The 24733-nt window shown below is 41.3% G+C and overlaps 1 protein-coding gene across 2 annotated transcripts; it reads right to left on the minus strand.

Annotated features, from left to right (window-relative positions):
• Positions 1-4499: 4499 nt before the first annotated feature.
• LOC134535194 (histone-lysine N-trimethyltransferase SMYD5) lies at positions 4500-24689 on the minus strand. Of its 2 annotated transcripts, none has more exons than XM_063374215.1 (10): positions 24582-24689; positions 22880-22995; positions 22164-22291; positions 20094-20214; positions 18389-18507; positions 17091-17199; positions 9346-9474; positions 8557-8734; positions 7123-7345; positions 4500-5736 (listed from the first exon to the last, which is right to left on the minus strand). In XM_063374215.1, the coding sequence occupies exons 2-10, from the start codon at positions 22922-22924 to the stop codon at positions 5619-5621; spliced, it is 1170 nt and encodes a 389-aa protein (XP_063230285.1). In that variant the 5' UTR covers positions 22925-22995; positions 24582-24689; the 3' UTR covers positions 4500-5618. The 2 variants fall into 2 exon arrangements, with proteins under 2 accessions (XP_063230285.1, XP_063230286.1); XM_063374216.1 differs by having other exon boundaries at positions 9303-9474; positions 24582-24681.
• Between the last annotated feature and the right edge of the window lie 44 nt (positions 24690-24733).

The raw sequence follows: 24733 nt of genomic DNA on the forward strand, positions 1-24733 counted from the left end.
TATTCAACAAATATCTACGGTACGACTACGGTACGGAGGTTGTCTGTCTTTTGAAAATTTTCTTGAAAATCCTTAGCTGAAAGCAAATATTGCTGAAAGGCTTTGACCAAGTATAAGGAACTTCCTTTCATATTCTCTGGTTTCGACAAGCTTTTAGATTGGCAAACCTGATAATGCGCAACTAGCGACGTAGGAATAGTCGGGACCACGGTCATATATAATAGGTCTGGTCCATGTTGGTAACTTCCTATCCTTTGCCTTAGCGCAACCGTTGCCTTAGCGACTCCATCGGCTTAATGAATCTCGCTGCGGCCTGCGAACTAACGGCGCTAGTAGTATGTAGCCCTTAAATGAACAATGTATCAAATAGAAGTTTCATATAAATGAATAAATATGTTTTAAAAAACTGTTTCGTTTTAAACATCGCGTAAAATTTAAGACTTTTAATTTATTTAGAAGCTTTGTAAGGTTCGAATACAAAGCAATATCTTGTAAATTTGCCGATATTGACAGTTAAAAGTTTTCATCTAATCAGATTCAATTTAACACACACACAAACACATATATAATTTAATTGATATGTATGGCGTGGTCACAGAATAAACAATTTGTTTATTCTGTGGCGTGGTGTAGTTGATGGTTTAATCAATGGGTCGATATTCTGCAAGCATGGATTCGATACCTGCTAGGGTTTTTTCTTAAAATTTTCATTTAAATATTTCTCACTAAATTCAATATAATTAAAAAGTTAAATTATATAATCAGACGAGATTCTCAATAAAACCAACATTTACGAAAATTCTAGCAGTTACGTTTCTACTAATAAATGAAAAGTATATTAGATAATTATTTGCTAGTTGTTTCACAATACATAACCATCTTTGGTTAGTAAAATCGCGATATTAATAATTTATGTCCATCTAATGCAATACACGCTGACGTCGTCCGACCGAAGGCCACCCTAAAGCTCGACCTGCAACTGGCAACCGCCAGTATCCAACCCCGCTAACGGAACGCGCCCCTAGCCATGGCCCACCCGTCAGGCGAGCGCCGCGGAACTTAGGTATTTCAACGCCCTTCATTAATTGGCAGTACAAACCAAGCCATGTATACAGTAAATTCACCAAACTTTAACGAACCCGCCACATTGAATTAATAACACCATGCAACACAAGTGCGACGTGGGAGTGCCCGGGTCTCTCACGTGTAACTTTCTACTAAAACAGCTGTGAGTGCAACCCTTGCGGCCTTCAGCCTAAATTCAATCGGGAAATATGTGACGTAACTCAAACCGCCCCAAATTAGCATTATCATTCGCCACTGGAGTAGTTATCAAGAAACAGACAGTCTCCAGTATGACTAATATTCAAACTTATTTTATACAAGTTCTTGAAATGTCATTTCTAAAACATATATAGATATTATGTTAATCATTAAGTTTTATTGTATGAATTTAGAGCCACTTGCTTTTTATTATTAACGTAATTTTTTACGAATAACGGAACTTTAGAAACTCTGGCGCGGCAGGGAGCTCACCCCTCCCCTCGCGCCAGGGCCAGACGCGAGTACAGCGCGACTCGCGGACCGGGACGGACGCACGTCCCACGGGGAGCCATCATCTTTTGTATTCATCGAACTTCAATCTGGTAATTATAGTCGCAACCGAACTTTTGTTTAAATACTCTCCGTGTGCGGCCGGTCCTTTTCCGGTGTAGGGCCTAACCCAGCCGCGTCAATTTAACACGCCCCACACCACGCATTACGTGGGGCCGTGCAATATACGGCACGGGCCGACTCCCGCCACCACAGAACTTTATATAATTGCTTAGTGCACAGGCACTAGCTACATCCAATCGTAGACGTGTTCTTAATCTAATATTGAGCCGCGGTCCACACAGGTGGGCACGCGCGTCGCAGCTTACCAATTACGGGATTAGCAGACTCTAATCGATCACTCTCCCTCAGCTGCAACTGGCGTGAGGGCATAATGTCAGTGACGGCATGTCAGAGCGCATAGTGTGTAATGGACAATGTATTTTGTATTAGGGAATTCGTGTGACTGTAAGTGCCATGTAGTTTACCAACGTAATTAAAGCCCACTCCGCACCCTCTGTGCGTGACGTGTGAACGACTGCAAAATCGTGTACATTATTTCTAAAAACCTCACCCATCCAGCTAGGGATCAGCGTCCTATGCTGTGTAGGGCCAGTGGGGCAACAAGCATTAGGTATCCCTAGCATCATTATCACCACCGCCGCAGTTCCTAGTGGGCCACGCATGGGCCCTCGAACCTCACGACCCACCTCGTGGCTAACCCCCGCGTTAGCCTGGCGCCCTCCCGGACACGTTTTCCCGCAACAGCACAGCCTTCCCGCTAGGAACACCGCCGAGTCTCGAACACGAGAACCCGGGCGACGGCAACGCAAATAGGCTTTATTTTAAATGGTAGCAACAATCAACGCAAATAGGAATGTAGGCCTTCAAGAGTCAACCGATATTTGAAACAAACATGGTTACACAAAATTAACATAAATTTAAACATAATTATTTACCGAGGTCTCCAGATTCAGTAACTTTTAGATGCTACACATAATTAAATAGTTATGCATTATATTTATAATTTTAAATATGCACATTAGGCAGGCATATGAAAAACACAACGATCTTTCAACGAATAACGAATGCAATTTTAAAAAAACAAGGACTCCAACCTGACGGTATAACATTTGTTGATTGACATCTTTATCTAAAATAAAAATCTTTGTTAACTGGTTTTCTCAACACTAAAATGTTGTATGAGTAAAAATAATTACATTATGGAAGTAAAATCACAGATCGTTCACAAGTCACATTATTAAAAATTATTTACCTATATTTAAGCTCCGAATGTGAAAGACATTCTGATGTTGGTACAGATGAAATCATTAGCGTACAAATGCATCGTAGGCCCATCTAGTGAGGATTGAGGAAGTTGTGCACAGGGTTGAGACCCACCCGAACACGCCCGAAGAGTTCACCTTTGGCCAACTTCGTAACTTTTGTAACATTAAAAATGCATTCCAACCAATCATAACATTTTGGATTTAAATTCCAACGTACTTTCATGTATTTAACTGCTCACTATTCAACCGGAATATAGTGTGAAGTTCTGTATAATGTATTCAAGTTTATCCCTTGATCCTGATGGCATGATCTTGTATACATTGTTCCTGTGGTACATGTTGCTTGATGTTCATGATAAACGAAACAATATATAAAAGAAATTTGTTAAGTTCAATCATTAGACATTACAAAAATTGACTAGTAGACAAACAGAAGCAGCAATACAAGAATTGTGTTACATCATTGCTGCCTCATTTCTACCTCTCCCCTGCCATCTAAACCTACCGATCATTACAACAAACATACAGCATGCTACATTGCATACTTATGCCCCCAGCCTACTTTTCATCCGACCCATAGTGCATGCATTTGTCACCATTGACGCACTCTCCTCTACTGCATCCCCCACCACATATATATACCCTCTTCTACTGGTTCCCCCACCACATTTATATTCCCCTCTTCTACTGGTTCCCCCACCACATATATATACCCTCTTCTACTGGTTCCCCCATCACATATATATTCCCCTTTTCTACTGGTTCCCCCACCACATTTATATTCCCCTCTTCTACTGGTTCCCCCATCACATATATATATTCCCCTTTTCTACTGGTTCCCCCATCACATATATATTCCCCTTTTCTACTGGTTCCCCCATCACATATATATTCCCCTTTTCTACTGGTTCCCCCATCACATATATATATATATTCCCCTTTTCTACTGGTTCCCCCACCACATTTATATTCCCCTCTTCTACTGGTTCCCCCACCACATATATATACCCTCTTCTACTGGTTCCCCCATCACATATATATTCCCCTTTTCTACTGGTTCCCCCACCACATTTATATTCCCCTCTTCTACTGGTTCCCCCATCACATATATATATTCCCCTTTTCTACTGGTTCCCCCATTACATATATATTCCCCTTTTCTACTGGTTCCCCCATCACATATATATTCCCCTTTTCTACTGGTTCCCCCATCACATATATATATATTCCCCTTTTCTACTGGTTCCCCCACCACATTTATATTCCCCTCTTCTACTGGTTCCCCCACCACATTTATATTCCCCTCTTCTACTGGTTCCCCCACCACATTTATATTCCCCTCTTCTACTGGTTCCCACCAGCACATACCTAACTATTCCCCTCTTCTACTGTTTCCCCCACCACATAGTATATATTCCCCTCTTCTACTGGTTCCACACCATGTACCTAACTATTCTCCATCTCTAACGGTTGCCACACCACAGAACCCAACCACTCCCCCAATGCGACCGGAACTTTTGTAACGCTCAAAATTGTAGCCCCTCTCTGCAAAGAAGTTAACAGAATTACCATGTGATCATGCAATTGTAACCACCCCCTGGTCTTATACACATTTTTTTTTTTAAATGATCTTTTAGCTTAATAATTCAATAATATTAACTACCAATCAACATTTATTTTACTAAATGGCTTTTCACAAGTTTGGTGGACTAGCAGTTCATTATGGATGGTATCTACTATTTAAAAAAACTTAAGCAAGTACCTATACACATTATTTATGTAATCTGAAATTTGTTGTAATAATTACTTTCAAACAAATATATTATATATAATGTGGTTACCTTGTAAGCCAAACCATGATTGGTGAATTCACTTTAATTGCAGATATTGATTCACCCAAATTTCAATTTTGTTTAAAAAATTAATATAAGAGTCACTTTTAGCAACAGATGATTGGGTTATTGTTTGGAATTTTTGGCAGTTGAATTCTAAAAACAATATGGAATAGACATGTTTCTGCAGTGTGTCAAAAAGACAAAAGTAATTTTATAAAACTGTCAAAATACGGATAAACTTGACCCAAGATTGATAACCTACTATAAATATTTCAATAAAATAAGACTTCAGGAGTAAAATACAATAAGTAACCGTCGTCGACTAATCGCACATTGAAAATATTATAGAAGACATTTTTTTTCTACGACACCATCTAGTCTACCAGGATAAATTGAAATCTACTAGATCTTCGCTCAGAGGTTCCTCGTTCTTAAGTGACTATTTGTATGCTGATATCACGATAATCATACAGATATTGTATGATGTTTGTAACTTTCAATTTTAGGAAATATAATAATGAGTTTGAATTGAATCGATTACACAAAGTTTTGTTATTAATGCAATCTTATGTACGGCATTCACACTTCAATATTAAAATTTTCTTTGTTTACAATGTATTTTATATATACCATTTAACACAGTTTGTGTTTGAATCGGATATTCTACAGTCAACACACACACTTCGATTAGTTTCTAACTCAAACAGCCTGTAATCAGATATTTTCGGAATTTTACCAACCAAAATACTTTACACTAATAAAGAAATTTACTTACCAAACTACTTTCCTCTGTGTCTTCGTGGGACATTTGGATTACGAAACACTTTTTTATTAATAAAAAAAGGTTATAAAAATTTATTGTTCTAAAATAACTTTTGTAGCTACATAAAGAAAAAGTCCATTAGTCCTCTTCAAGTGAATCTTCGTCTTCACCATCGCCAGACTCCTCGCTGGTCTCGTCTGGTTCGCTAGCCTCGGCTGCACACTTGGAGCAAGTGCACACGAACAAGTAGTTCTCCCTGCAATGCAAAACAAAGCTACTATCTTACTAGCAACATTTCAAACCTTGTTTATTTATTTATTTATTTGTAACTTGCCTACCAACAGTTAAGCAAGTTAACGTTAAAGATAGGCACAACAAAAATACAGATACACAGTAGACAAAACATAAGACTGACTGACTGGTAAAAATAAAAAAATACACTATATGGTGGGAACTGTTTGGTAGGGTAGCCACTACACACAAGGCAGGCACCATCAACTAATACAAAAAAGACACAAGATGCCACAACTAAGATGACCAAATAAGGCATAGGACTCATAATACCAAAAAAATGTTAACACAATAAATACTAGGAAATAAGATAATACATATAAGGTATAAATAAATACAATTTATCCAACTATTAAATTGCCAGCGAATATGCAGTCGTTGGAGGTATGGCGTATGGCTTATCTATTAATGCTGGAAATTAATTTATATAAATGTGTATATTGTGTATTGTACATAATGAAGACTTTAATTGACTATTAAAGTGTGGTAATCTTACACCAGTATTGTCGAGGAGGTATTTATAGTTTAGTCAGCACAGCCAAGTTGTATTTTTTGGGAATAGCACTCACTATGTTATGGCATACAATTCCTCCACAACATGAAACTGTCCATCTCAGGCGAGATTGGGGCTGGCTGGGCTTACCTAATATTTGGCCAGCCTATCAGCAAGGAGTTTACAACTCTCAGAAATACAGAGAAATGTACTCGCCGGTGACGATTACTATGTATGTATTTTGATAACCTGAATCTCTATACTGAGTAGAAAGGACCCATTTTAACATTTCCCAAGGAATACAAGAATATGTAACTTTGAGATTGAAAACTTAGAAAAACAGTTGCACAATCAAACCAATTAAATTAATTTTCTAATCCATATACTTTGGTACAATTTTTTGTCCGAAAATGAAATTTCTTGAATTTCAAACATTAAAAGTTTCCTTTTTTTTATGATTTAAATAAAGTTTTGGTTAAATGAATGCTACTTAATACAAAATATAAATTGCATTTCAATGTTATTTTTGTTTTATTGCAATTCACTATAGAATCCTGTCCCTACTTATGTTACAGTAAGATGCTTAATACTAATAGGGTTCAACCTGTAACTGTATGCACCTAGGTCCTATGCCTCCGCCAAGCAATCCTAAAAACTTTGAATAGTGATCAAAAAATTCACAATGGCAAGGACTACTCAATCTCAAATTTATTTTTGAATTTGCTCGTGCCAGACATGTTGTCGCGAGTGAGGTCACTAGGGACGGCGACACGACACAGAACCAGGGGTGACCTCCTCGAGAGGCAGAGGACAACGCCACAAACAGGTCCACAGGGGCCTAGCTGCACTGATGCTGACCGCAGGAGCCGGTGACGCGAGTGGCGCGAGCGGGCCAGCGCGCACTCGTCCAGGTAGCTGACGCACACCTCCTCCCCCGGCAGGATGTCGCGCGTCGCCACCAGCACCAGGCGGCTGCTGCTGTGCGGGAACGTCACCTCTGCGTTGGGCTGGCAGCTGTGGTTGCAGCGGCTCTGCAGCGAGTAGAGGCCCGCGCCCTCGCTGTTCAGGAACTGCCCCGCCTCTGCAACAGCAGCGCCCGCCGGCTCCAACAGGGTGGCGTCTCTCCCCCAGGGTTTACAAGTCACTCACTTAAATGTTCCTCCCACTGTACACTGACAAAAATACAATATGGCAGCTTTTACATCGAAAACATCAATTAAAAGAACAATTTTGGCAAAAGCAACACAACTATCGGTTTATAGCAAAGTTTACCACGCGAATTACAACTTTTCACTAACTCAAGTTAAAAGTCACGACTGGGTTGTGGCACGTATTTCTAGCAATAACAAATAAGAGAAAATTAATATAGTCATAAATTAACAGTGCAATACCTATCTTCTAAGTATGATTTTCTATCAATTTTGTTCCTCCAGGTTATTAAATGTTGAATCACATACCACTGTATGTTGTATTTTAAAAACTGTATTGCATCTACAGTTGTTTAAGTGAGTGAAAACTAGCTCCAAACTGGGGGGAAAAAAAAAAAATTTCCTACATTCATACTCAACTCACCCAAGAATTATAGGTTACTGTTGTTAGGTATGGTCAAGGCAATCGAAAAAAAAAAACCATAAAACTCCTTTTTTTTTTTTTTATAAATGCCCCTTGTTTGAAAAAATAAAGAAGCCAACTCTGTTCACCAAAGTGGCACATGAAAAGCTCTAGTAAATTTAAATAATTTCTAATGTGTTTGAATTGTGATTTCCATTTCCTGAAGGTTAGGGGACGCATCATATTCAGAGTCACGTTATTTTCCGGCAAATACGCTAAAAGCTAGAAGATAGGACCAAATACTGAACAGTACGGCAAGTGAGCATCTGTGCATACGAACACACGAGGCGACCCAGGGGCGAATGCGGAGGTTTGCGTCATCCCTTCACTGGAGAACGCACATGCTATCCCAGGAAACGAGGGCACGAACGTGTCGAGGAGAACTACGTGGAGCTACGACGAGGACGACCGGACGGGCACCCTCACCTGTTTAGTATAATTGTGCAGTGCCTGAAGAAAAGAACAAAACTGTCACGTTGGCCAGCCTGCCTGAAAGTTGAGGACTTTTCGGTTTTAACAGGTGGTCCACCTGGCGCCCGGAAGTGACGTGTTTTCTACAGTCAGTTGTTTTGTGGTTGTCATTACCAGATGTCAGTAAAAAAAAAAGGTCACGTCGCTGCAGTGCAATCATTGGTGGTGTTTGGAATCATGCGCGCCATATTGCTGGTGAACAAACGTCACCTGCTTGCATGGCCTCGTACAACTCGTCGACGAAGGCGTCGACGCGCGCCCGCTCCCCGGGGCCGAGCGGCAGGGCAGACACGCGCGACACCCACGCGGACAGGGGGCTGGTGCCCACGCCCTGCGCGTTGGTGCCCACCAGCGCCAGCAGCGACACGAAGCCCTCGGGAGTCAGCCACTGCCGGCACGCACCACAACACTGTGGTCACCTTTCCACGGCTTCCTGCAGTCACTGCTTGCAAGTGTGATTGTGTACCAACGTGAGTGCACAGAATTTGAACGAAATGCACTGCAGAGCAGTGTTGAAGGGGGGAAAAAAAACTAATTTTTTTTCCATTTAAACCCGGTTTTTTAAAGTTCAAACCAGTTTTTTTTATCACATTAGTTATTTCGGTTCTCAGAATGTTCACATGAAAGACATAAAACATCCCGCTTTCTGCCACTCATGTTGAACCAGAAAAGGTATAACATCAAAGAACTTTAAGTCCAAAAATCTGAACATCTGCCTGGGACTTAACCACGGGAAAGATATTTACAGTACAGTCTGGGATTTCCCACAGAATAGGAATTGACTACAATTTTTTTTTAAATTTTAGAGGAGTATTTAGCTGGGTATGTGGTTCAAATGAGCCAACCCTGCTGCAGATGGAAGAAATTTCCTGCTCGACAGTTAACAGCCTGGATCCACAACCCACAAGACGGCAGACATAGTTAAAGAAGGAAAGGAGTCTTGTATGTGTACGTACGCAGGCAGCCCGTGGACGGGGCAGGGCTGGAAGCAGCGCTCACCTGGCGCACGCAGTCGGCGCACAGGGCCTCGCTCGCCAGCTGCCGCAGGACGTCCACCTGCCCCGCGAACTGCTCCCCCAGGAGCTTGTGCACCAGCTGCTGCTCCTCGCTGCTCGAGCGGTGGCAGAACTGCACACAGCACCAGGCAACCACGTCTGTGCGGACACCAGCTTTCTCAAGCAAAACAAATATAACATCACATTTCTAAAAATATCTGTAAAGTCGAATGAAATTGTGAATATTGTTCTCTGCAAAGCTGTATTACACTTTTCTTATAAAAAAAACAGGATAGAAGTAATAAAATAAAATCATTATAAACATTTGTAATATTTGAACTGCTTTAAGTGATTAACTATTTGGGATGGATGTATAAAATTATATTAAAAAAATATATATATAAAATAACCTTGCATAAAACTGAGCATTCATAAACACAGTGTGCCACATTTTGATTATTTTTTAATTAACCAACTTTATTCAAGCAAAACATATACAAAAAAAAAAAACCTAATAATTTTTATGAGCGAATCTTAGGAACCCAACGTTTTAAATCTTTGCAACAGATGCAAAAATTTATGTCAGACGTGAATCTTTGTATCATAACCGAAGCTTCAAATACAACAAATAGTACATTTTTTGGCAAAGTGAAATCAAATATTATAAATATCTTAGATTAATTCACTTAGTCGAAGCTTTACACAAGCCTACAAGCAACACACTTCTCCTTCAGCATCACAAAAAATATTAGATAGCACTTCTTTTAACCCTTTAACCATTCCAACCAATTTACTGAATCAATGAAACATGCTTCAACTCTGTTTGACACGAATGGAATGTATTCCCAACTGCAAACAAAGTAGTAACAACGAAAACTTAGATAACATCTTTCATTTTCTCTGTGCATAAGTAAATGTTTAATGAAGGACGAACAGTTGTATCATCGTTGGGAAAAGTATGCCAGATTTAAAATGCTGAGAAAGTTATTCTAATTAATTAATACAAACATCTGCAACGTGTACATTACCAAGCACAGTACATAATTTTCACGCAACACACAAAGTAGACAGCTCCAGGGAGCACTTAAAATAACATGTAAGCTTTCTAAAGCAAAAATTGACACTATGAAAGGGTGGTTTTACAAAGGTTGCCCATTTCATTCATGCTTATTGTTATTCAAAGAGAACAGAACACATTTATGACTCTGAAGAGGCTAGTATGTGACAACCATTCTATAATTTTTTTTATAAAAACTTAATTTTTAATTCTGTAAATTTTATGACCATTCAAAAGAAAGCATTAAAAAAAAATTAAAAATTAAAAACAGCAAGATGAACTGGACTTGTGTACAGGAGCTAGTCGGTATGAATCTTGAATTATTACTGTTTTATTTTTTCCCAAAATCGTTTGATGCAAAAACCGAGATAGCCAAGACCCATTCCTCCCTTGATCGATTCGTGTTAAAACGGTTATTACGTTTTAAACGGCCGCGCCGCTGTGACGTCAGGTGGGCTCAAGTTACACGGTGGTTGGTAGTCGCGCATGCGCAAGGTGATGGCAGCGCCACTGGTGATGGCAGCGCCACTAGCGGTGGTGAGCGGCGAGGACTGTTAAAGGGCCCAGAGGAGCGACGGAGTGGACAGGCGGTAGACGTTACGCGACGTGCTGGAAGTCTCGGCGAGCACACAGTGAAGGGCTAAGAGACTTGGAGGGGACAGCAATCGAGGGTCCCTCGGGCAGCAGAAACGTAACCGTTCGACAAGGAAGCTTGCAAAGGGGTGACCGGCTCTTCAGTGACCCGGGCTATGAATATTGTAGTAGAACGAGATGCTGCAGATTGGGCTGCGCTGGCGCCGTCCATCCATGGTGGTGGTCAGATTGGGGTGACCAAGAGGATGACGTCTCCATCAGCTGCAACGGCCGCAACGTTCCGCAACGTTTCGCAGGAAAACTAAACGGACGCGTCGGACAATAAGGTGGGAGAAAACTATCTAATAAAACTTTTAGGACGGAGCATTTCCCAGAGGCTTTTCAAAAGAGTAAACTATTGTTAACTTGTTGTACCAGTGTAATCGCGTACTATCAGTTCCATCAACGTAACTATAATAAAATTCTGGAGGATAAAAAAAAATATTATTTTTTTTTATTAAGTCGTTAAGTCCACCTAGGGGGCATAACGTAGGTGCGCCACTCTGCTCCTTCAGAGCGGAGGTGGAGCTGAATGGGGCGGTTAAACCGGTTAGGTGCCACGTGTCTCAACAGGGTAAGAAGTAATCGACCTTTTTATGGGACCTTGGTTACGAGTGTGGCACTAGCGTGTGTAGTAATAATCGTAATCATAATGTTCTCCGCCACTTCTTGGGCTCAGAAGCTCAGTAAAGCGTCGCTGATCGCGATGCTGAGCGAGGCGGGCGTGGAGCATAACCCCGATGAAGGCATTGAGGCATTAAGGGTCAAGGTGCGAGAGCTTATTCGCCGGGATGGCGATAAAGATCCGGGGACGGCAGGCAGCGTGGGAGAGTTTATTCCGATTGGTTTAAAGGTACAAAGTAGAGTCACGACTTTAATTGATAAAATACCTGATTTAAAAAGTTTGGAAATAGATCATGTTATTAGTTTCTTAATTGAGCTGAATAAAATGTTAAAATTAGGTATAGGCACTCGCGACATGTGGTATGGTGGAATGATCGCGAAGGTTCCGGAAAAATTCAGGGAAATTTTTGCGGAAGCCACGTTAGAAGTCTGGACCGCTGATAAATTATTTAAGGTATGTTTGAGTAAAGTTTGTTCCAGTTGGTCATTAACGAAAATACGGCTACGGTATTTGGAGCGAACACAGAAAGAGGGGGAAAATTTGCCAGATTATGTCACTGACATAATACGTCATGTCGAAATTCTCGGTATGCCTGATGAGGAAGAGAAATTGACAGCGATTATAATGAATAACTTTCGTGAGGAATACGTGAGGTATTTTATAGGCGCGACACGTCCGGCTACGTTAGCGAGTTTGCTACAGCTAGCGGAAGTAAAGGAGATGGAGAAATTGGATAGCGCTAAGTTATTTATGCCGTCTACGGTAGCAGCAGGCATGGAAAAAACCAGACAACCGTGTAGTATTTGTCGGCGAGTTAATCACACCGACTCGCAATGTTATTACCGTAGTAAAGATGATAGGCCCCGAAAACGGGACGTAGCTGTTGCGGGGAGACGCGACCACACTAAAATTGAGTGTTGGAATTGCGGGAAATTAGGTCACCTGAAGTTGGAGTGTAAGACAAAAGGGAAATATTCAGAGGAAAAGAAACAGACTTTACAGGCCGTAGAAAGGGAGGGGAGTCACGATAGTAGTCATGAGGAACAAAGAACGCAAACTACCGGAAACGAAAACAAATGTATAAAAAAAAAATGTTGGGAATGCGGGTCCAATAATCATTTACGTGCTGACTGCACGACGACGACGTCAGAGAATATAGGCGAAAATGGGACCGAGTGTTGGGAGTGCGGTAACAAAGGGCACTGACGAGGAAACTGTTTTTTGAAAAAGTTTGAGGTACAAAAGGGACCGGAACCATTACGTAAGCAGAAACCGCTTAGTTCTATTACCGTGCCTATTATGATTGGAAAAATCCCCGTGCATTGTCTGGTGGATACGGGATCTTCCAGTACATTGATAGGAAAAAAATGTTGTAATCAGTTACTCCGGGAAAATGAAATTGGGGTTATAAAGGTGAAGAAAATACCACAAGTGAAATTCACCACAGCTAACGGGGGGTTTTTGTTGTCAGAATGCGTCGTACGGGTACCTATTAGAATGGGCGAGTTTACCTGGAAATACGAGTGCTATGTACTCGATGATATAAATTATCCTGTAATTTTAGGGATAGATTTTTTGTCTCATACACAGGCGATAGTTGATTTTCGTCGAGGTAAACTGCGTTTCGGATTTAGTAACAAAAAAGGGCAGGAGGTCGACCTAGAAATAAGTAAAGGAGAGAAACAATTGTACCGGGTTGCGGAGAATAAAGAAAGAAAGGACATGATTGAATATTTTCAAGAAAAATATGCCGATGTTTTGACTGACAAACTGGGACATTGTACGGTTTTACCGTATCGTTTTCATCTTAAGGACGCCGAGCCAGTTGTTTGTTTACCGTATAAGGTGGCTGCTGCCAAGGTCAAGCCGTTTCGTGCGATAACCGCAAAAATGTTGGATGAAGGAGTAATTGTAAAGTCAAACAGTAAATATGCTAGTCCGGCATTTTTGGTGCCGAAAGGCAAAGGGAAACCATCGGCGTATCGCTTAGTTACGGATTTGAGGAAGGTAAACTTGAAGTTATGCGCAGACCCCTTTCCGGCCCCGAGTGTGGATATGGCGTTATTACAGCTCGGAAAAGCGAAGTATTTTACTATATTAGATTTAAACCAAGCGTTCCTCCAAATCGAGTTACATCCGGACTCGAGAGAACCCTTATCCTTTGTTACGCCGTGGGGGCACTATAGCTGGTGCCGCGTGCCGTTCGGATGTAATAATGGTGTACAGGCGCTATCACGAGTACTAGAGCAGGTGTTAGGTAAATATCAGTATGAGTTTGTTTTTAATTATATTGATGATGTCTGTATATTCAGCAAAGATTGGGAAGAACATAAGGAGCACATTGAAAAGGTATTGAAAGCATTGAGCGCGGCGGGTTTAACGGTAAACCCAAATAAAGTAACGTGGGCTCAGGAACACACGAAATTTCTAGGATTTATCATATCAGAAGGTCAGTTAAGATTAGATCCCGATAAGGTAGCCGCGGTCGTAAATTTTCCCCGGCCAACAAATTTAAAAGCCGTTCGCAGATTTTTGGGGATGTGAGGGTACTATGCTAAGTTCATTCCGGACTACGCGAATAAGACTGACGCTTTAAATTTGCTGAAAAGAAAAGGAATTGATTTCGTCTGGGCAGACGAACAAGAAAAATCGTTTAAATTTTTGAAACGCGCTTTGACCACGCCGCCGGTACTGACGCTACCGGATTTTGAAAAAGAATTGGTTTTACAGACTGATGCCAGTGGTATTGCGGTAGGTGCAGTATTAAATCAGCGGGTCGAAGGGGCTTTAAAACCGGTAGCTTATGCTAGCCGTTTACTAAATGCCAACGAAAGGAAATATTCAACGTATGAAAAAGAGTGCTTGGCATGCGTGTTTGGCATGGAAAAATTCAGTGAATACTTAGAACCGGTACAATTTCAAGTATAAACGGATAATCAGGCACTTACTTGGTTATTAAAATCACAGAAGGCATTAGGACGACTTAGCCGGTGGGTGATGAGGTTAATGCGTTTTAATTTTACAATCAGCCATATCAAAGGTACCGATAATAAGGTCGCGGATTGTTTGTCGCGTATGTTTTCTGAGGAGCGCCCCGACGCGGAGGACGACGTCACGAGTAGTAGTGACGAGAAGGACTACGATAGAGGTACATTATGTATCTTAAATCAAGTACCGGCTATCTTTGTAGATCTAAAGACGAAGCAAACGAACGACCCAGAGTGTGAGAAAATAAAAAAGAAAATCGAGGAAGGGAGTAAAGAGTATGTAGTTAGAAGCGGATTGATAGGGAAAATTGATAAAAGGGGTCAGTTTGGAGTGTTTTTACCACGGGAATTGCGGAGGCTCGCATTTCAGTATTATCACGACACGTTTTTCGGGGCTCACCAAGGGCGAGAACGAACCTTGCAGCGGATTAAGCGTGAATTTTTTTGGCCCGAGGTGAATAAAGAGGTACAAGCATGGGTGAAGGAATGCGATATTTGTCAGAAAACGAAACCAAGGAATAAAAAACCGCAAGGAAAACATCAGGCGTCAGTGGCGAGAAAACCCTGGGAAAGAGTATATATGGATGTTTTCGGTCCTTTACCGCGGAGTAAAACCGGATTTAAGTATATTCTATTGCTTATTGACAGCTGTACCAAGTTTGTATTACTATTTCCGATGCGTCAAACGCGATCACAGGATATAATAGGTATTTTGACGGAAAGAGTTTTTCCAATATTCGGGTCACCGTTAAACATGGTAACCGACAACGCCACGTATTTTGTGTCACAACAAATGAAATGTTTAGCGATAAACTGGGGGGTAAAGTTTATTCAGATAAGTGCGTACCGGCCCGAGTCCAATGTGGCGGAGAGGGCCAATCGTGATCTGAAATACGCCTTGAAGGCATACCAAACACACGCTCGTGAACATACTCGTTGGGATCGTGGTCTGTATGAAATAGGATTATGTTTTAATAATGTTAAAAGTGGGGCGACAGGAGTAACACCGGCTGAAATGTTTTTTGGCAGGCGCTTGTACCATCCGTTGATAAACACGTGGTGTTACAGTTATGTTACAAGTGAGGATGATAATCGAGTATTCAGTCAACAAGACTGGGAAATAGCCCTAGATAAGTTGAGGAAGCATAGGGAAAGACTTAGGGAAAGATATAACCAAGGTCGTATAGAAGTAACGGTAAAAACAGGAGATTTGGTTTTGGTGGAGACACATTATCTGAGTAACAAAGCGCAGAATTTTACGGCGAAATAAGCGCCGAAATATGTCGGACCTTATCGAGTCCTGAAGTTTTTAACTCCAGTGACTGTCCAATTAGGTGAGGTACAAGACAATACCATTGTTAATAAAGTTCATGTTTCTCATCTAAAACATTATGTAGCCCAGAATGATGGACAGTAGCAATATGTAAATAATTGTATACTTTTTGTAATTACGATTGTATCATGTAAGTCAGGAATATGTGTGAGTTAGTTGTATTAGTTTCATAGCTAATAGTTACAAAAATATTGTAATTAAAACCATTGATAACAAAAGTTTAAAAGCCTCTGGTAGGTAGGGGGTGCAACTTGTAAAAAAAAAAAAAAAAAAGCCTCTGGTAGGTAGGGAGTGCGATTTGTGGGGCTTCAAAAAAAAAGGCAGTTTTTTTTATAAGTGGAGGGAGGATAAAACGGTTATTACGTTTTAAACGGCCGCGCCGCTGTGACGTCAGGTGGGCTCAAGTTACACGGTGGTTGGTAGTCGCGCATGCGCAAGGTGATGGCAGCGCCACTGGTGATGGCAGCGCCACTAGCGGTGGTGAGCGGCGAGGACTGTTAAAGGGCCCAGAGGAGCGACGGAGTGGACAGGCGGTAGACGTTACGCGACGTGCTGGAAGTCTCGGCGAGCACACAGTGAAGGGCTAAGAGACTTAGAGGGGACAGCAATCGAGGGTCCCTCGGGCAGCAGAAACGTAACCGTTCGACAAGGAAGCTTGCAAAGGGGTGACCGGCTCTTCAGTGACCCGGGCTATGAATATTGTAGTAGAACGAGATGCTGCAGATTGGGCTGCGCTGGCGCCGTCCATCCATGGTGGTGGTCAGATTGGGGTGACCAAGAGGATGACGTCTCCATCAGCTGCAACGGCCGCAACGTTCCGCAACGTTTCGCAGGAAAACTAAACGGACGCGTCGGACAATAAGGTGGGAGAAAACTATCTAATAAAACTTTTAGGACGGAGCATTTCCCAGAGGCTTTTCAAAAGAGTAAACTATTGTTAACTTGTTGTACCAGTGTAATCGCGTACTATCAGTTCCATCAACGTAACTATAATAAAATTCTGGAGGATAAAAAAAAATATTATTTTTTTTTATTAAGTCGTTAAGTCCACCTAGGGGGCATAGTGTGTTTCCGCATCGTGCGAGGTAGCCTCGCACCGGGGATCGGCACCCACCTGCATGAACGAGGCGATCGCAGCCTCCGGGTCACCCGCCTGCCTCACGGTGGCGATCATGCGGGCAATCAGCATCACAGAGGCCGTCTCCGGAGGGTAGTGCATCTGCCTGTTGGCACACAGCCTCGCCCCGGTCTACACTGCCCACAGCACCAGGTTTTCAGGGGCGGGAGAATTTGATGTACAAAAAACAAAACTTGAGGGACGGGAAAATAAGTGTTTTAACGTGCAGTCATGATTACACTTTGGAAAATACACGTCAAGAGGAAATTTTAGTCTAACTACTATTGAAGTGAGCTTAAAAATATCAGGCTTTAAAACAAATACTGTAGAAATAGATTTAAAACTTGTTTAACCATATACAGTACATATACTATAAGTACTATAACTCATGTTTTATTATGTTAGTTATAAGAGATGAATTAAATGGCAACAACCATTTATTAAATTTAAGTAAGAATAAGAACAAACGTGTTTGAAAAACCATAGTGAATTGCTGTTTCATAACGCTTGAATTGGTAAAATTCTATGATTTTTGAGGGGTAACTGGAAAAGGATGGGGGGTGGCAAAAGAGTTCTGCCCAGAGCGCTAACTGCGTAGAACTGGAACCTACAAACAGCATGACTCTTTGGTTAAGATAGCCAAATACTGTGGCAGAATGTTCCCTAGTGAATGGTTTAATAGAGTCCTACAAGGCAAAGGGAACGTTTCAAAAAACTTTTCCAAGACACAAATTTTTTTTAAAAAATATGACATCTAAAACTAAAAATATAAGTGAAATAGTTTTTTCTAGGCGAAAAAACTAAGTGAAATTTTGTTTGAAAAAAATATCAGGTTACAACTTTAGGTACTTAATGATAATTATTTTAAGTACTTACTGCACATCAATAGGTGTGAGTGTTTCTTTTTCCCCCTCCTGGTATGTTTTATTTTTATTTTCTGAAGCTTCGCACATCCACAAATGAGTCGTGTATTTCCAAAACCGGCCATCTCCACAAAAAAGAAAAAAAAATGGTTTTGTTCTAGAAAAATCAAATTCCACGGTAACCCACAGTGAATAAGGAGCAGTTAATTACAAAAGCGGCCATATTCATTTAATAAACCGTCTTGAATGCCACATCAAGGAATTGAGTAAACAGTTTTCCTCGATTTCTCGCAAAACTGTTCTGAGGGAGATGGCCAGTTTTGGAAATACACGAATCAAATGTTCATGTTGAGTGACGAGACACGTGTTGGTGACCCACAGTGCAGCGCTGCCAGCGACGTGACGATCAGCGAGGGTGCGCAGTGCTCTCACCTCCAGGCCTCGTCCAGGCGCTGAAGCGGGTGCGACTGGCAGTCGGGAGACCCCAGGCACAGCGTCCGGTGGAACTGGCCCCAGGCCGCGTCTCGGCACGCCGCGCTGCAGTACCGCACCTGCGCACACCACGCATTGCCAACTCCAACTGGCACAAACACACGTTACAGAAATGGCTCCGAGAAGCTAAATGCAAGGCTAATATACCTAATAGGGTTAACTCCTCTTCTCTCTTTCTTACACTGATATTTTGAGTAATTTTTGAGAATGAGGGCATAATCCTCTTCATTTACATGTGAACTAAACTTAAAAAAAAAAATTGGTTGTCTGTAAAGTCGATTTACGGACGACAGTTTAACGTGACGTCATAACAAAACATTGATAAAATGATTGCATACTTTTATGAATAAAATTTAATCATTTTTATTGAATTATCACTATTTTGGATGGATACAAAAAGGAGTGAAATGAAATCTACAATTTAATTGATAAATTTACTTTTATTTGCACTCATTAATTCAAATATGTTTACTACTTTAATGAACAGATTATTTTAACTATAACTTTTATACATGTTTGCTATTTAACTTCTTCCAATCTGTGTTATTCTGTTAAGGATAGGACGATGATAGGAAGAGTTTGAAACGAATGGGAGTGTTTCAAGTTTAATGTGCCTCGAAAAAGTCAAATCGATGGTTGTTCCAATCGAGTGGAAGAGCGATAGATGCGGCGCAAATGTACAATGGGCGTAACAGGACAAAGTGTAACGGGACAATGAGTCATCCTTTTTCGTGCGTACAGCTGGCGTTCATCGATTTATTAGATGTTGTCACGTCAAAAAAAAAACCTTTAAAGAGAGAGCATTGTTTTGCACAGGGAAAAAAAATCAGACACCCAAATGATTTGTGACTGTGACAGAGAGAAGGAACATCTATACTATACAATTATTACATATCTATCCGGAATAGCTAGTTGTTCGTGCTGTTGAAGTCGTTCTGTATGTGTACTCAGGGGAGTATGGAGAAGGGGATAAAGGGGAATTATACCCCCCGCTAAAAAAAAAAAAAAACCTACAGACAATCTATACTTAATTTCCACCAATAAAAGGAAAGAATTTGAAAGCAAACAGCAGGCAAAATAGTTCTGACCCCCATCCCCCTCCTCTTCAAGTAAATGAAATTCTGTATACACTCCTTGGTGCACTAGCCTAAACGGCATTAACACATCAAGTGGCATGCATGTAGTACCATTCAACAAAATTATTGTTCAGACATTAAATCCTTTAAAAAAATTTGCAAAGTGATGAAATGTAGCTTTTAGCATCAATAAATGCTAAACAAAAAAATTAGTTAAGTAAATAACTGAGATGGATCCAAATACCGAAGGAGACTGAGAAAAAAATTATTCTAATTTAGGCCAAAAATAGGTAGTTATTTGAATGTTGCATATGGAATATGAACACCCAGTAACTGATTTTTCATCAACACCCTCGAGTCACAGCGAAGTGAGCTACATTCACTACTTGCCACACGGTCGGGACTCTGCGGCCATCCACGAGAAGTATGAATCTCATTATTAATTATATCAGCTTTATATTTCCAAACACAATTTTTTCCACGTGTCCAATTAGTGAAAAATAATATTTCTAGATAGTTGTAAATCACACATTGAAGACTGCGACAGAGACAGTGAACGGGAGCATTACCCCGCAGTGCGGGCACTGGACGTGGCGGGAGCGGTCCGTGGGGCAGCACTCGGGGTAGGGCAGCACCAGGGACTTCCGCCCGCTCAGCCTGCGCACGTTGTCCTCCGTGGTCTCCAGCGGCCTGCGCACAGACGCAAGCCCCGCCGTGCGGCGCGCTGCACACTCCAGCACAACCGCCAGTGCCAAGCTTCCACTAAGTCAAACAATCAAAGCTGTTTTTAATACTCAATTTGACTCAGCCAAGAAATTTTATATATTCGTTTCATTTGAAGCTTTACGTCCGATGAGAAGCTGAACGTTTGATGCGAAACTTTAAAACACAGAAGCTTAAGATTTCCTCAAGAAATATTTAATTATTTTTTTTTGGTTGTATATATTTTGCTCGATTAAAATTGGTTACTTAAAAATCAAATCAAATGTGGCACTCAGGTTTGTTTTTATGAATTCTCAGCATTAATATTACGCATAGTTAGTTTATAAATTAATTTAATGGTGTTATATACAGGGATCAATTGTTTAATCAAATGGTCAGTTCAAAAATTAGAAACGTTAAAATATATATATTTTTACTTTAATCCAGCTTTCTATAAAAATAAGTGTAATATAGCATTCCTTAGGACAATATTCGCAATTCGATTCGACTTCGTGAATATTTTAAACATTCAATTTGATGTTTGTTTCACATCAAAAAACTAGTATTCGCACAGGTCTAGTTACTCATCTGTCAGCGCGACGACTTCCTACAGAGGCAACCAATGTTCACGTACTTCCTCGAGAGAGGAACACAGCAGGCTTGCTTCTGCTTCTCTCCCTACGCACTCAACAACTGGCCCATCAAACAGGGTACTCGACTGTGATCGCTAGCACATCGCGCTCGTGTGTCGAAGGTCGTGAGTTCAATCCCAGCACCTTGGCATGACTCATGCATGAGCCCCGAGTCGATGATCCTGAAGGTCCCGATGCCTTGAAGCCTCCTCGGGGCATTACTGTGGGACGAGACATTCTCTCAAATCAAACAAAACTCTTCGCACTGCCTCGTTCATGTTCGCTCTTAAAGGGGCAGCGAAGGCCCATCATTAAAATGGAGCAATTTTGGAAAGAAAAAAAACAAACTGAAGTAATCAGTTTGCAAGAATGGGATCTGAATAATGGTTATCTAGAATGAAAGGCCAGTATCTAAAAACTATTCTGTTCTCAGCATGGGTCATCACAAATGGAAATTACTTTCTTGATGGAGGGAAAAGCCAACAGCATTTTTTTACAACCACCATTCACAAGATGAGTTCAACTGACAAGTTTCGTAAGATTACAATTCAAGAATACTTAGAGGCTGACCACTATACCTACAAATAGTAGGTACATACTGCTGTGCCCAAAGTTGCTAACACACACCAAAAAGACTGCCCTTAACTTTTAAAAACTAGAGCTGTTGCACAATAAACTACATTGACATTGGTCGGAGGTCTGTCTCTGCCTCTCTCTCTTTGCGTAACCCACTAGAAAACAGGAGGAACTTGTACCGAGATGAAACCACACAGTAACGACAAACTTTGCGTGAACTGAAACCGCCAAGTCAACTTAAGTAATCCACCCAAAAAAAAATTCTGAACACAAGTGGCTTGATTGGTGCCGTGTTCCAGAACCTGCCGGATGAACGCGCTGTGACACCTGTCGGAACCAGGGTTAGGAAAAGAAAACAGGTGTTTTTTTAAACCAAACAACCTTTTTTTTTTGTTTTGTTTAAAACGGCATGTTCAAATGAAAGCAATACAAGATCCCGCTTTCTGCCACTCATGTTGAACCAAAAAAGTTATAACATCAAAGAATTGATGTCCAGAAAATTTGCACATCTGACTGGGACTTAACCACAGAAAGGGTATTTTCCCCACAAGAGGAGGATTCTCCATAGAATGGGTTTTTCCCAAAGTGCAGTCTGGGATTTCCCACAAATTAGGATTTTTTTAAAAAAAAAAAATAATTAATTTAATTCAACTTATGGAATCTGAACACAAGTGGCTTGGCCGGTGTCGTGTTACAGAACCTGCCGAGACAAGAGGGCCGGACCCTCACCGCATGCAGTAGTCGCAGGCTGCGTAGTTGTAGGCAGCGTTCCACGAGAACTGGCAGCACACCACCGGCTCCTCCTCAAAGAGCACGTCCCCCGCCTTGAAGGGCCGGTTGGCGAACACGCCCCTGCCCTGCGCACACACCACAGCCACCAACCGCACTGCAGCACTCTGCACGCCTGGCGCCACACCAGTAACAAGGGAGGGTTGTCTGTACGGTCGGTTTACGGATGACAATTTTACATGATACCGTCATAAGAAAACATTGATGAAAAATTGCATACTTTTTAATTTCAAATATTGTTTTCAGTTTTTGCAGATTTAATTTAAATAATTTGTTCAAATATAATCACAAACAATTAGTTGAAAAGCCCGCCTTAACCTGTTTGATATTATAGAAGATTTTCTCGCACGGAGGTTGGCCGGTTCTTGCAAGTCGCCTCAGGCAGAACGTGTCAATTTTTTGTGCGTGCTGCCGGCGTTCATTGATTTATAAGACGTTATCACGTCAAAATAAAGTCAATAACATCAAAACACATAATGAACAAACACTAACACAAAATTAATTTATTAAGGCTGGTGTTGCAACAGAAAAACACAAGCAGATAATCAAGGATTACCAACTTAAGTCAAAACACACAAGAAAATGGTAATTTTTATAAGTTATTCCTAAGAGAGCCGAGTGTAAAAACTGAGACGGTGGCATGACAGAAGACGCACCTTCAGCTCCGAGACGAACCTCACTTCAACGTCGCCAGACTCCATCTCGGGACGCAGTGAGCGGTTGTGGCCCAGACGCACGGAACTATGGCGATGAGGAACACCGCACCAAAGCCCTGGCAAGAGAATTCAAACAAAACAAAAACTAAATGCTTTGAACGTTCAAGTTTCATGAAATAAATTATAATAAAATTTGTGTAGGTGGGGTCAGAAAAAGCCCAGAATTGTAACCGAAATGGAAGAAAAAGTTATCACATAAATACTATAAAGAGGTGTTTGGTGCTCAGAATATATGTCATTATGTGCTACGAAATATACAGGCTGCAGCGAAGGTTCATATAATAAATACTAATGAAATTATGAAGCAGAGTTGAGTATCAGTGATAGCAGCAGTGGTGCTTGAGGACAGTGGAACTCACAAATAGTTTTTTTAAATTATGTCATGAGTGGAAATAGTCAAGTGTTTCGTGATTAATACTGATGTCACAAACTGAAATTGTTACAACTATTTATAATCACTAGTAATAAGTGTTAAATCATTAGGAAAATTATTGAAGCTAAATAGTGTCAAGAGAATAAATGGGAATTTAGTACATATCAACTAGGTATTTAGAGTGTGATAAAAAAAGTAATTTTAATGTTTCTTGCCATAAAAAAAAATCACGTTTATCTTGTATAAATATAGGGGTAGTAAAGATGTAAGGGTCGTTATATTGATTTTGATTTGATTTACACTCGTAATTGAGTTTCATCCTGTGGCAAGGAGTCCTCCCCTTTTCTCACTCTACCCCCCAACCCCTTTTAAGTACATAGTCTCTTCACATCCCTTGCACCTCTCTCACACCCAGCATTCCTTCCTCCAGCCCATTCCACACCCTTCCGGTCCTCACCAGGAAGGCGCGCCTCCCTCTTTCCGTCTACCTCCATTCCCTCCGGAGCTTCCACTCATTCTCTCTCCATCCTGTATACTTACCTCTGTGTGCCCTCGTCCCAGCAGCCACCAGTCCCACCTCCATGACTAACCCCCTCCATGGTTCCCACCCAAACTCCTTGATCATCTCAGACAGACTGCATTTCTCTTCCCTTCTCCTCCACATGCCCATCACCCACCTCGCTGCTTTACGCTGCACTCACAGATCTAAGCTGCATACTACATCACTGGCCTGACCAATGTGGAGTGTGCCTTCTCCCTTACCCTCCTACCTGCTTCTGCCAAGCAGCCCCAAAGCCTTCCCTTACTCACATGCTGTTGAACCTCTTTAGCCCATCCCAGGTTATTGTGCAGGATAACCCCCCAGGTACTTATTTTCTTCTGCCTCCTTTACCTACTGCCCCTTCTAGCTGTACACATCGTCTGCAAATACTCTCATCCCGGCCTCCCTTCCATATCCGACATAGTTCATCATTGTCGTGAACAGCGACCAAAACACACTCCTCTGCGGAACTCCTGACGTCACTTAACCTCGTCCTCTGCCTTCTCTCTTAACTTACCACCCTGTCATCCATCCCCCCCCCCCCCTTTTTATAAGTACCTGTCTACCAGCCACCCCATTACCTTCCCTACACGGGACGTCAGGCTAAATGGCCTGTCATTTGCCGGGTTTGCAGTAACACTAACTTCCTTGTAAATCGGTACACTACGGTTGCTAAGTATTTTATAATAAAAAATACAATAATCCCCAACTTGATTATAAACATTTACCTTAGGTAAAATTTCCACACGTTGAGTCGTCTGCTAATCACGTCGCATCTCCATGTGTTTTCTCGCAACAGGAAGTCTGCCTGCTTACAGGTTTACCAACTTGGATGTCATTTGAACATCCAAAGTTGTTATGTTTGTTAACTTGCAAATAA

The sequence above is a fragment of the Bacillus rossius genome, chromosome 8 (genome assembly GCF_032445375.1).
Source record: "Bacillus rossius redtenbacheri isolate Brsri chromosome 8, Brsri_v3, whole genome shotgun sequence".
In the NCBI taxonomy this organism is placed as follows: domain Eukaryota; kingdom Metazoa; phylum Arthropoda; class Insecta; order Phasmatodea; family Bacillidae; genus Bacillus; species Bacillus rossius.